This window comes from Diadema antillarum, unplaced genomic scaffold (assembly GCF_040938485.1).
Source record: "Diadema antillarum isolate AM-2024a unplaced genomic scaffold, OU_Dant_1.0 seq00001005_RagTag, whole genome shotgun sequence".
NCBI classification, from domain to species: domain Eukaryota; kingdom Metazoa; phylum Echinodermata; class Echinoidea; order Diadematoida; family Diadematidae; genus Diadema; species Diadema antillarum.
In genome coordinates, this window is record NW_027271843.1 from 386837 (window position 1) to 399822 (window position 12986).

The 12986-nt window shown below is 38.8% G+C and overlaps 1 protein-coding gene across 1 annotated transcript in view; it reads right to left on the reverse strand.

Annotated features, from left to right (window-relative positions):
• Positions 1-3211: 3211 nt before the first annotated feature.
• LOC139742562 (uncharacterized) overlaps positions 3212-12986 on the reverse strand; it is a 30797-nt gene continuing 21022 nt past the window's right edge. Inside the window, exons 12-16 of the mRNA XM_071653093.1 lie at positions 11493-11640; positions 9767-9849; positions 6471-6550; positions 4300-4464; positions 3212-3274 (exon numbers count right to left, since the gene is read on the reverse strand). Of these exons, the coding sequence (XP_071509194.1) occupies positions 3212-3274; positions 4300-4464; positions 6471-6550; positions 9767-9849; positions 11493-11640 (539 nt within the window). The remainder of the gene's footprint in view (positions 3275-4299; positions 4465-6470; positions 6551-9766; positions 9850-11492; positions 11641-12986) is intronic.

The following is a 12986-nucleotide window of genomic DNA, read 5'->3' on the forward strand; positions in this document are numbered from 1 at the left end:
ACCTGCTCCATGCCAAATCAAACTTAGTACGCTCAATGCAAATCGCCCACACCATCATATGATTGCTATAGTGTCTGAATACCAAAGATATAACATTGTGGAGTATAATGACTCATTTTCGCGACCTGGTGAATTGCATGGCAAAGAAACACGAAAACAATCAAGCCATTGGACGAACGAATGAACGTTTTACTACCACTCTCAGCATCCGGTGGGGACTGGCCTTTCAGTCCCTGCTTCCGGTTGTCTTATCAAAGACCCAGCAAAATAGGAAATCAATTCGAGAGAAACTCGGTGTTTCGAATTTACGTGGATGAATGCGCACACTCTCATCATCGTATTCTTAAAAGCGGGGAAAATCCAATTAAAAACATGCGGCAATTGTACAAAAGAGCTGTTGAAATCATCCCGTTAAAATGTAGTTTGCAAAGGACCAAACAGTTAAAAAAAGGTACATGGTAAGAAGGAAAAAAGATATGAAATATGGTAGGAGAAAATGGATGGAATCACGCCAAGTGTGATAAATATTTCTTTGTTTGTCAAGGTACACATACACACACACACACACACAAATAATAGATCTGCTGTTTAACAAAATGATGGAAAAGAAGCAGTTTTCTTGTCCAATTCTAACTTGCAGACATGTTTTGAGAAATCTTGCTATAAAGGGTCTTGTGGTTTTCTACAGATTTTTTGATCGCTGAAAGACCCGACACATTGAACTGAGTTTACACGAAGAATATTCGATGACACGTTTGTCAAACACTGCAGTTCATAATACCAGCTAACTGCAGCGGGACCACCTCCGGTTGAAGTTAATGAACACTTAAACAATCACGCACAAATACAGCCAAACCTGTCTATAGCGGCCACCAGAGGGAGACGGAAGAAGCGGCCGCTGTAGACAGGTGGACGCTATAGACAGGGTCATTAACATGACTTTTCTCTTCCGGGGAAAACTGTGTTCAGTGGTCGCATGCGGCAGATGGTTGCTATAGACGGTGGTCGCTATAGACAGGTTTGACTATGTTAATTCACCAAAGTGTTAAATTCACTAAAATTGTTAATTCACTGAAATGCGGCAAAAGAATTCACACAGTGAGGACTGGAACAAGTAAAGCATTTGTTGTTGTTGTTGCTTTTTTTCTCTGTCTTTCTCACCTTCACATCACCTGAGAGTGGAAAACTTATTGATATTTTCAGCATTATAATCAATGTATGACACACAATTATTGTTGTATACAAAAGACAGAGCGGGCAGAATATGTATTTCTATCAAGAGACATCCCAGTATCACAATTCTTCATCATCAAATAATATCGGATTTCAGAATGGAAAAACTGTCGAGTCATGATTTGAAAGCAAGGGATGGCAATTACTGAAGCACAACATATGAAGCAAAACAGTAAACAAGACAATAAAAAAACCGCCATTTACGGTCATTTCCCGTTTTTATATCAAGGGGAAGTGATCGTGACTGTGTGGGTGTCAAAGTTCAAGGGCATTTTATCGCAAACATATGTAGTCGAACTGAAGGCCCTGTAGATTTTTTTTTTTTGGGGGGGGGGGAGGGGAGAAAGTCAAGAAATAATTTTCTGGTTTCATTTTTACTTTCAAACACAAATGTTGCCGGTTTTAGCTCTCGTGTGTGTATAACAGAGGACAGGATTGACATAAAAAAGTCACATGTGAACAATGATTTATGAGGAAAGGAGTGACCTCATAGAGTCATGTTAACCACAAACAAACAAAAAAGGGCAGTTTGTTCACCTTATGGAAAACAGCTAGAGACCATGTTCTTGTTTGTATTTATAAGCAAGTTGGTGCTGTGTCTGTATTTGTTTTCCCTTTCAGCTTTTTACATGTTTCTGTATCCTCCCTGGTGTGGACAAAAGTCATAATTATACATGCAAACTTTCATTCACTCTGTAATAAAACAAATAATGAATACAATTCCCTTTAATTCTGGTCTGATGAGTGATCACATGTCTTTTTCTAATCTGAAAAATTCCTCCCTTTGCATGCATCTTGACATCCCATGATTGCAAAGAAAACCTAATGACTGACAACCATTTCATTTATATGAATCTCTTGAATGGATTCAGGGAATCACAGATGACAAAACATCTGCGATATGATCAACATTTAAATTACTCCCTAGTCAGATACTCAGGGGGTAGGCCCCTACTATTACTTTGCTTTCAAGTTAAAAAACAACAACAACAACAACAAAGGGTGCTGAAATAAGATTCACAGCAGAGACATAAATATGCAGGATCCAATGAACTAACAGAAACCCTGGAATCTTTCCCCGGCTGTCACCTCTCAACATCCAATCTGCCATAAAGATGGGGGACAAACATGGATTTTGGACACTCATAACAAATTTACTCATGTTGCCCTTTTTCACATACATGATGATGATTACAGCCTGGTATGGAGCATGTAGTTCCCCATGCGTATTCAGCCAAAAATATCAAAGCATATGCTCAGGGTAACTGGCGGAGATATGCCATTATGTCACAAGTCTGAGATTGAATGGAGAGAGTTTAGCACATTCAAAAAAGGAGACATTACTAACCATGAAAGAGTGAAATACATGTATCATGGTATAGGCAACTCCTGTCATAACAAGCGCAAATATACCCAGTACAATCCTGTTCTTTCACTTCAGCTGCACCTGCCTAGCATTATGTCATCACCATCTTCCAGTCATCTTAGCCAACTTTACTTTCCCGTCTCCATGTTACCACAGCCTATCCATCCTAATCATTATCATCGTCAATGATAACATTTATCATCACAGTGTTTACCATTATCAAATTCATCACTACCATTCCACCATCATCACAATTATCATCGCCATGGTTACTGCTATCCAATTCATCACTACCATTCCATCATCATCAGCAGTGTTATGACAAGCAACAATACATTTATTGTTACTACCATCATCATCATTATCATTGTGGTCATCATCCAAATCCACTTATCACCATCATGCCATTGGCATAATCATCATTATCATCATGGTCCGATTTCTCCTTCTCCTCCTCCTCCTCCTCCTCCTCTCCATCATGCCACTGGCATAATCATCATTATCATCCATGGCTCGATTTCTCCTCCTCCTCCTCCTCTTCATCGCGATCTTCTTCCCTGACATCACCACCATCTCTCCACAGAAGGGTGCACGAACAAACGTTGATGGCGTCTAGGGCTGCGGTGGTGGTTCTGTTCTCAGTCTCTTTGGTGACTTTGGCACGACAAGCATTTGCTGCAATTAGCGGTAAAAAGTCACAGAAACATTTGTGGCAAAATTAGTCTAATCTAGACCTTCTTTGATATTGTCCACGCTCAATCCATCACACATGGGACTGAGGTCCATAATGTATTAACTCAATTGGGAATTGCCATGTCTTACAAGCAACAGGTTAAAATATAATGTGGCCAGGACAACATAGACAATTTTTAAGGGGTTTTAGCAGAAAATTTTTATTGCGGTACATTTCTCTATCTTCCTATCAGTGAATCAGAATGATACATATGGCTACCAGCATTTGATTTTCAAGCTAAAATCAGCTTCAATATCATCTTGTTCTGGCTTCCAGTTGGGATCTGAGGAAAATTATCTCAATGTCAAATTCTGGTACTTGTGTCACTGTTTGTGTTTTCCGACATGACCTTCAAGTTTAATAGCATTACTGCAGCGCATAATCATTTAATTTTGTTTGCTTCTTTGTTTTGTTTTGTTTTGTTTTTGTGCTTGTTCTTGCATTTGATTGATTTTATCTCATTTCTGAATTTCTTTTCCATACATAAATGACATACAAAGTCAATTGAACAAACTAATTGAGCACAGTATAATTTTAATCTGACAGTTAAAACGGATAAATGATTGATTCAAATATCCAATATTTTTTCTAACACAATGCAAAATGAAAACAAGCAGGTATTATTTTATGCATATATATTTATGCAAACATAGGATCCTGTGTATCTGTCGTTCAAAAGACAAATTAAGAAACTCTGGGTATAACAGATTTGATTTGATTTGTGCATTATACATTGCTTGTTTTGCTTTGGTCATTTGTGTGTATGGTTTATCTGTTCATTTTTTTTTTTACTATATATCATTATCAAATTTTTATTTACTTAATATTTATTTTATTTTATTTTATTTCATTTCATTTATTCATTATCATTATTGTTATTATTATTTTATTTATTCATTTTTATTTTTTTTTTTTTTTTGGGGGGGGGGGGGGGGTTAACGGAGGAGGGAGGGGACCATTAGCGTACCTTCTGCCACCGGTCCAGTGTCTTGGAGTACTCTGAGGAGTAGAACTGGAACACCTCCTCACAGTCCCGTCTGGCAGCATGGCCCGCTGGGTTGTACTGGAGGCAGTTACTCCTAACCAGCATCATGTCCTGGTGGAACTCGCCGAAGTCCAGGTACGTCCCCGCCTGTCAGAAAGCGAGAGAGAGAGAATGTGAAGGGGGAAGGGGGGGGGGGGAAGAGGAGGAGAGGGCAACAAGAAACGTGATACAGAATCTCTCAAAGAATAACAGTTATCTCCTGACAGATTTCTATTGTAAAGGTTTTTTTCGCAAATTTTGCGAATCACTGCTGGATCACAAATTCAACAACATAGAAAAATATTACCACTTTATCTTGATTGCATTAGATGTGCGGAGTGAAAAATATAAATGTGCTTTATATTTTGTGGCATTTTGCTCCTCCCGGGCTTGGATGACACCATGGTCATGGTTGGCCTAATACAGGCATGTTATGGGACTCATTTGTATTCTTCCTGGTCTACTTGTGACCGCAAGGGTAGATACCCTAGTCTAGCATCTTTATGCGCTCGGTCGTATACAACATGTACTAAGGACAGGTACAGTGAAGCGGCGGCGTAAACAGACAGCCATAAGTGCACTGGTGTCACATCGCGAAAACAACATCTCAGGGAAATGGTCAGTCAGTCTATTTGTTTGCTTGTTTGTTTCTATGGGAAGGATCACCCTTTCAGCCATAGTTACTGCTGATCTTCAAAGGGGGCCTTGTTGTACATTAAAAACAAACAAACATACAAACAAACAAACATACAAACAAACAAACATGTACATTCAGCACTGTTTCACTGAAAAACAGAATAGATTATGGTGCATATAATCATATTCATGATGTCTATACACAAACATGAGTGACTTCCTCATTTGCAAAAAATATATATATATATTTAAGTGAAAATAACAGCTTTTTACAGTATCATGAATGAAAAACCAAAGACATACAAATTCAAACACACAAAAAGATAAAACAAGAAGGAGAGGGAATGAAAAAAGGACGGAGATAGAGAGAGCATAATATCCAGAGAGTTGATGCAAAAAACAGGATATCAATTTTGGCTCCTGTTATAAGAAAGTCCTTGGGACTCGTGGTTTTGTTTTGTTTTGTGTTTTTTTTTTGGTTATATCAAAATTTCATCATTTAAGCATATAAATAAATGACGAAAAACATAGAGTAGATAATGTTGCAGCCTGAATTTTTACTTCATCGTAGCCAGAATTTCATTGAAACCGTGTTAATTAATATGAGTGCACTGTACATGTACACCGTCAGACCTGTTACAAATAATGCTAATTTGATCACTACAGCCCCGGTCACACAGCACTCCACGTCTTAATCACGTACAAAAAGTTATGAAAATCTGGTGGACGTGGTCGTTAGTGGTAATTTTTTGGTCAATTTTGGTTTGGCCGTGCTTTGTATGGGATATGGCCGTTGGCGGCTGTTCCACTGCTGAAGCACTGCCTAAGCACGGCTAACCACGTCCAGTCATGTGTATGTACGCGGAAAAATCCATTTGTCAGTGATAAGCCACTAAACACACGCTATTTCCCGTGATACCAAAGCCTAACACGTGTCAGATGACCGTGCTCTGTCCATGACAGACCGCTAAACTTTTGCGTCTTACCGCGTCTCCCCAAGTTTTAATCACTGCCGGAACACAGATTATCACATGTGTTTCACGTGTGTTGCACGTCTTCACATGTGCCGCCGTGGTTGTCCGCGGAATAAAATTGTGAGCAGTTCAAAACTTTTTACCGCGTCTGACGCCGTTCCGATTTTTCCCCGCGTCCTGCCACGTCTATGAATCGACCGTAGCTCGTCTTAAACTCAGCATCAACGCGAACAACATCGTCTGCTTCACGGGAGACCACTTTTTGACGGGTTTTGGCCGTGATTAAGCCGTAAAGCGCAGTGTGACTGGGGTTCATAGAGACAAACATCATACAGACAGACGGACAAATAGAGAAAAGGATTACAGTTTAAACTTGATGAGACAAAGAAAGAAAGGGAGAGAATAAGCAAGACTGGAGAGACAGAGAGAGAGAGAGGCAACCTGAGAAAAAGAGAGTGTACAATATTCAGAAGTGTACTGCAGGGACAAGACGGCTAAACTCACTTCCAGGTTTCGTTTGATGGTACCAAAGTCCATGGGTTTCTTGATGAGCTTGTGGTAGCCCGGAGCCTCCAGCGGGTCAACTTTCCACAGAATCATTGACAGAGAGAGAGAGAGAGAGCAATTTTCATTCAATCGTCTAGACAACAGCCCTTGAAAATGGGAAGTAGTCCAAGTCAGTGGGCAGCGGTCTTAGTTAGCGGGCAGCCGTCTTAGTTGGCGGGCAGTGGCCTTAGATAGTGGGCAGTAGCCCTTCTGTGAGAACACTCTTTGATTCCTATCATCTTTTTTCATAACGGTATCAATGTTAAGTTCAGTTCAAAATGCCCTTACCAGTGACAGTGAAGAATTACAGTTCTTCTTTCCCTCATTTTTTTTTTTTTTTTTGGGGGGGGGTGTGAATCAGAGATACAGTGCAAAGTGCAAAACAAAACCTCTTTTAAAAAGACAGAACAAAGTGCAAAACTAAATCTCTTACAAATGGCAGAAAAATTATGGCTTTCCTGTTCGCTTGTTTTCTTTTTGTGTTTTTGGTTTTTTTTTTTCGGGGGGGGGGGGTTCTTTTATTGACACTGCACTCATGAGTTAAAGTTAAGAAGACCAAACACCACAACAACAAAAAAATAAATAAATAAAAAAATGGGTCAACACGAACTGCATAAAAACACCATCTACACTCCAATACTGTGCCTTGGCACTTCTGATTTAGATTGAAGACTAGAAATGTCACTATGGCGACCGGTATGCCTCCGCCATAATGCATGATTCTCCTAATAGGTCTATAGTTCATGAGGACAATGTGTGATTACATTTTCACAAAATTGGCAAAATATCTAAAATGACATGTTTGTCACAAATGTGTTGCATGTGGTCTATGTTTAATTGGATGAATAGGAGAGCATGTATTTTGGGATTTAAGAACTTTAACTTGACTTTGACCCTTTCATAAGTTTATGCATTGAGTAATTTTCAAGGCATGGAGAAAAAAGTGCAATTTCTGTATTGAACAGTAAATTGTTATCATTTTCATCTGGCCTTTGACCCCAAGATTTATAAGAGAATCACTGTATCACAAACCTCTGACATGACTAAAAACATACTTTTCTGGTCACAGGAAATTCAACTATTGTGACGAAGAGTTGCCCAATTTCTTCTGAAATGTATTTTCCTGGCTGCCACAAAATCAACCAGTTTGTGCCATGGTCCGCCGTCAACTTGTCAGTAGATAAACAAACTCGGTCATCTTTCATTATTCTTTTTTTTTTGGAAGGGATGGTATTGTATTGGTTGAGATGAGGATTCAACTGAAAACTTTTTGCGGGATATTTAGAAACCACTCTATGAAATGTTAAAGAGCATACATTTCTAAGAGGAATTAAAAGTTTATTTGATAAAAATTGGTTTTGAAATGGCTGATTTATCCAAAAACAAAGCAAAACAAAGTGGTCCTAATAAAAGGTGGGTCCCACCTTTCTACAACGTCTTGTTTTTAGCTATCTCAGCCATTTCAAAACTGATTTTCATCAAATATACTTTAAATTTATCTTTAAATTGCCTGCTCTTTCATATTTTCATAAAATATTTTTTTAAGTATTTATCGTAAAACGTTAAAACCTGAATCCCCATCGCAACCAAAACTACACCATCCCTTTAAGTCAATGAAATTCATATCTAATTGCAATGATATCCGTCAAGTGGTGCCATATAGTCTTGATATGAAAAACACCTGTCCATCTAGGGTCATTGTTCTCATCAGTAATGCTTGTACACTTCATTTTATTGCATGACACCACTGGCACCTTCAAGTGACACATCAGTTTATTCCAACCAATGTCGAGGAAATGACGTTAACAACCAAACCGACGAGCAAAACGAGAGACGCCCTGAAACCACGATCGATGCCACTTCCTTGCGGGTGGAGGGGTAAAAATGTGGTTTCCTTTTTCCTATCAACTGCCAAGCTATATTGTAAATGTACCGTGGTGTGGTGAAGAAAAGTTTCAATTTGACAATACAACTTCAGGTTTTCCCTCTCTGATTTCTGTTTGCATACATGTAGCATTATACCCTTTTTGATGCCTAATTCTCCCATAACTTGCAATCAATTCAAATCAGATGACCACATATTTTTATGAATTACATGACTTCATTTTTATATTTGTAATTGCAAGTGGTTGGGCAAAAGGTTTTCACAGATGTTGCCTGGAAAATATTTAAACAATAAATGCAAGTGGAATAAATTCGAAACAATTCAGATTTGAAACAACTCATCTAATATATTCAACCATACACAAGTATGTTTAGCAATACCAATCACTTATGAGAAAAGCACAACTTTATATAACATTAAAAAGTAAGCAGCAAGGCACTCTGCATTGTCTCTACAATTCAAATAAAACATCAATTACTAGTAGCAACTTATATAATCAACTGTTTAAATAAAAAAAAAATGCTATAAGACTGCTTTGTATCACCAGCAGGGATAACACACTACACTCACTGTACATATCTGGATTGTGAATTTGTTATGCCAAATGGGCTGGTCCAGGTATTAATTTATTTACAAGTGAGGAGCTATAAGTGAACAAGAAAGGCACTGCCATAAACAAAAAACAGATATCTTCAAAGCAACTTACATTTACCAAAATTTTACGTCATTTAATGTACATTCCTCTGGTTGGCAATTAAAGGACAAGTTCACCTTCATAAACATAAGGATTGAGAGAATGTAGCAATATTAGTAGAACACATCATTGAAAGTTTGAGAAAAATCTGACAATCCGTTCAAAAGTTATGAATTTTTGAAGTTTTTGTGCAGTAACCGCTGGATGAGAAGACTACTGCAGTGTATGATGTCACATGCGTACAACAATATAAGGAAAATATAAAGAGAATTTTACAAAATTTCATCCTTTGAAAAAAGTACACATTCCCTTGACTCGTTACCGACATATGTTATGGGAAATATCATTCCCCCGCCTTTAGAAAGAGGCAAGTCAAGTGCTGTTTTATTATGTGGAAAAAAAGTGAAAATATGTTGAATTTTCTTTACATTTTCTTTATACTGTTGTACGCATATGACTCACAAGCTGTAGTAGTCTCCTCATCCAGCGGTTCCTACATAAAAATTTTAAAAATTCATAACTTTTGCACTGATTGTCCAATTTTCCTCAAACTTTCACTGATGTGTTCTACTAATATTGCTGCATCCTCTTAATCCTAATGTTTATGAAGGTGAACTTGTCCTTTTACAATGATGTAAAGACATCCAAAGAAAATATCCAGTGGTATCATCCTACCTGGTCTGGTGAACCACGAGGCAGCATTGATCCCCCCTTTGGGTCGGTTTGCACCCCGGAATCGCATCACTCGCTGCAACAAGCTGGCAGAGAAAATGAAGAAGCATATTCTACCATCAGCTCTACAGGTTTAAGTTTGCTCCACACTGTACAACAACATCTTTTCATCTTTTTATGACACATTTCTCTGTTTCATTTCTGCATTTTTCTCTTCCCTCCTACTCCAAAGTATAATAATAATAATGTCTTATTTATCCAAGGAAACCTCTTCAGCGTTGCCACTGCTCTACCAGAGGGTCCTGCCATTGTTATTACCCTAGCCTTGCCAGGTACCCATTTATACACCTGGGTCGAGAGAGACATAGTGGGTAAAAACATGCTGTCCAAGGACTTAAGCACTGGGCGGGATTCGAACTCAGGTCCTCTGATCGGGAGTCGGGCGTCTTATCCATTGTGCCATAGAGCCACCTCTACATTGATGCATAGTATGAAATTGATCTATTGATCTCTAGCATGACATTGATCTATTGATATCTAGTATGACATTGAGTTATTGAGAAATCATATCTGAAGAGACCATGTGGCCTTGGGGCATAGTCCATGAATCAATCATGTTCACCGTGTTGGCAGTTGTAGCTTTAGGCAACAAGGCATTAACATCCTTAGGTACAGCATTTCACCCTAAATATGTGCAGATATTTTTGAACATCTTCTGGATGGTTGGCTCTACATTGGTACATTTTGTTTTAGGGTAAATCAGTGGCACCCCTCCTAGCTTGATGATATGGGACAAGTCATGACCATGTGTAATGTTAGTTTTTTGCTCAGGGGGGGGGGGGGGGATACATATTAGGGAATCAAACAAAGAACATTCACATGATGTCACAAACTTGATTTTCAAGCACTTTATGCCTCATTTATCCATTAACGACTACCATGACTACTCTCATTTATCTTCTCATATCTTCTAAAGCCCTAACCCGATGGAATCCACTTTTCTTTGTTCATTTTTCCACTTCTGAATTACATTCATTTCTGGTCAGTTTCCTTCTGTTTGCATTTATCTTCTAAAGATGGATTGAATCTATTCCTGTAATTTTAAACAAAAAAAAACCAAAAAAAAAACCCACCATAAAGTATCAAAGAGAACAGGTAAGCAATAAAAATTAGCCTGTACATGTTCGCACGACAATACTGCAATGAAAATTCATAGCAATTGGCATATAACTGTATATGCTAAAAGAAATCACAGCAGCGGGGTAATAAATAAGTGTCGTGCTTTAAACATTGGTCAACCTAGTATTGCTTATTCAGTATTTGCTTTTGAGGTTATTAAGACACAATAATTCTATGAGTCAACAGAGCTCAAAGCTTTATAAAATGCATTTACCCGGTATTGAACAAAGGGTTCATTTAAATAAAATGCAAATATATTAACAATGATGGCATTTTACCAATTTGAAATGTTAAGATCAAATTGGTATTTTCGTAAGGAAGTTAGAATACCGTTGAAGACGCACACAGCATTATATATTTCTAAGTAGGTCCTAACTTTTAACCCATTGAGGATGGGCTGGTTTTGCTATAACACGCATTTCCAATAGACATCTGCCCGAATAAAGTCGGAACTCGTCCTCAACGGGTTATGATCCACTTTGATTCTTTGTGGAAACACCCCACAGGTCTCTGTGCAAAAGTGGATATAAGGGAAAAGGGGTTTTCTCACTTCCAAGCAGCACGAGCCCAGCTAGGCATACTGGATGGACCAGTTTCCTCGTCAATCGGTGTCGGTGCTTTCCTCTTGCGCCGACTCACCCTGACGGTTCCGTCGGCACCGACCACTCCCTCCGAGCCCGAGCCACCGCTACTTGCTTCTGGGAACGGCAGAACAGAACATGCCAAGCATATTGTATCACTATGTTCAATGGTTTACAAGTTTTACCATTGTAGTATTAGTAACAAGACACACAAACTAGCAATAGGTGCATTGTAGGAGTACCCCACTGTCTCCTCCAATGTGTACACAAATACTCCCACAATGTCATTTCTACCCCCACAGGTGCCTAGCTAAATAAAATGAAACATAAGATGGAACCTCCACAATGTACCTCTTGCTCGTCCGTTATCACTGACACGATGATTCTTCGAAATGGGGGGGGGGGAGGTGGGGGAATGTAGTTAGTCGTAATACAAATTAGCAAGAAATTCGGGGCGAAAAAACCCTCAAGAGAACTGGGGGGCTTGTGCTCACCTGAGTATCACAAGTTCATCTCCCATGCATTTTTGCAGAGTGCTACCTAAGAACATAGGAAACTTGGGGAATGAGCAGTTTTGAGGGCTTCTTTGGGGGTGGGGCATGGCACTAATTTGTACATTCTATCATACTGGCAAAAATACAGGCAAAGTATACATGTAGAAAAGAAAATTTGACCAAAGATTAAAAAAAAAATTAAAAAAAATCATAATGTCAAAACTGCCACTTAATCTAGTCTCAGTCCCAGCTGATCTACCACAGTTAGCCTTGAAAGTACATTTACTACACAATATTTACTAATATTCTGACTCTGAAGATTCTCTAATTTGGGGGTTCTGGGGTCCCTTGGGGGTCCCCAGGTTGGGTGGAGGCATGGTGCCAATTTCCATAGATATACAAATTGAATATTCTGTCACCTGAGTGATAATGCCTGCCAAGTTTGGTGAAAATCTGTCTACCTATGGTGCATTTACAAGAGAAGATGAATATGTGCAAATGGGGCCCAAATTTGCCCCACGCCCATTCCCTGAACTGCCATGAACAAATTTGAAACTACAGTCACCAATTCAAACTTATAGCACTAACTTAGCATATCACATAAGGTTTGTAAATATTCCTCAATTTCAAGTGAGTACTGCAATACACAGGTGACTGTCGACAGGGTTAAGCATGGCCTTGCCACTGTCCCCTAGAAATATCAATTAGCCAGCAGCGGAAGTAGCAAAGCTGAAGTGATTCCAGTCGAGATACTTGATATGTTTCCTAGAAGTGCTTTTGCTTTCATTTCATGCTCTGGTTTTGTTTTGTTTCTTTTCCCCGTTCATCCCCCCCCCCCCCCTCCACCATATCAGTTATCTTTTGTCCTTGATAAATCGCCTCTCACTGTGCTATGTCCTATACAGATCTCTTCCTGTTACCATTAAAGGATCACAACTCCTTTATTATCATTTTTTTTTGCAAGTCATG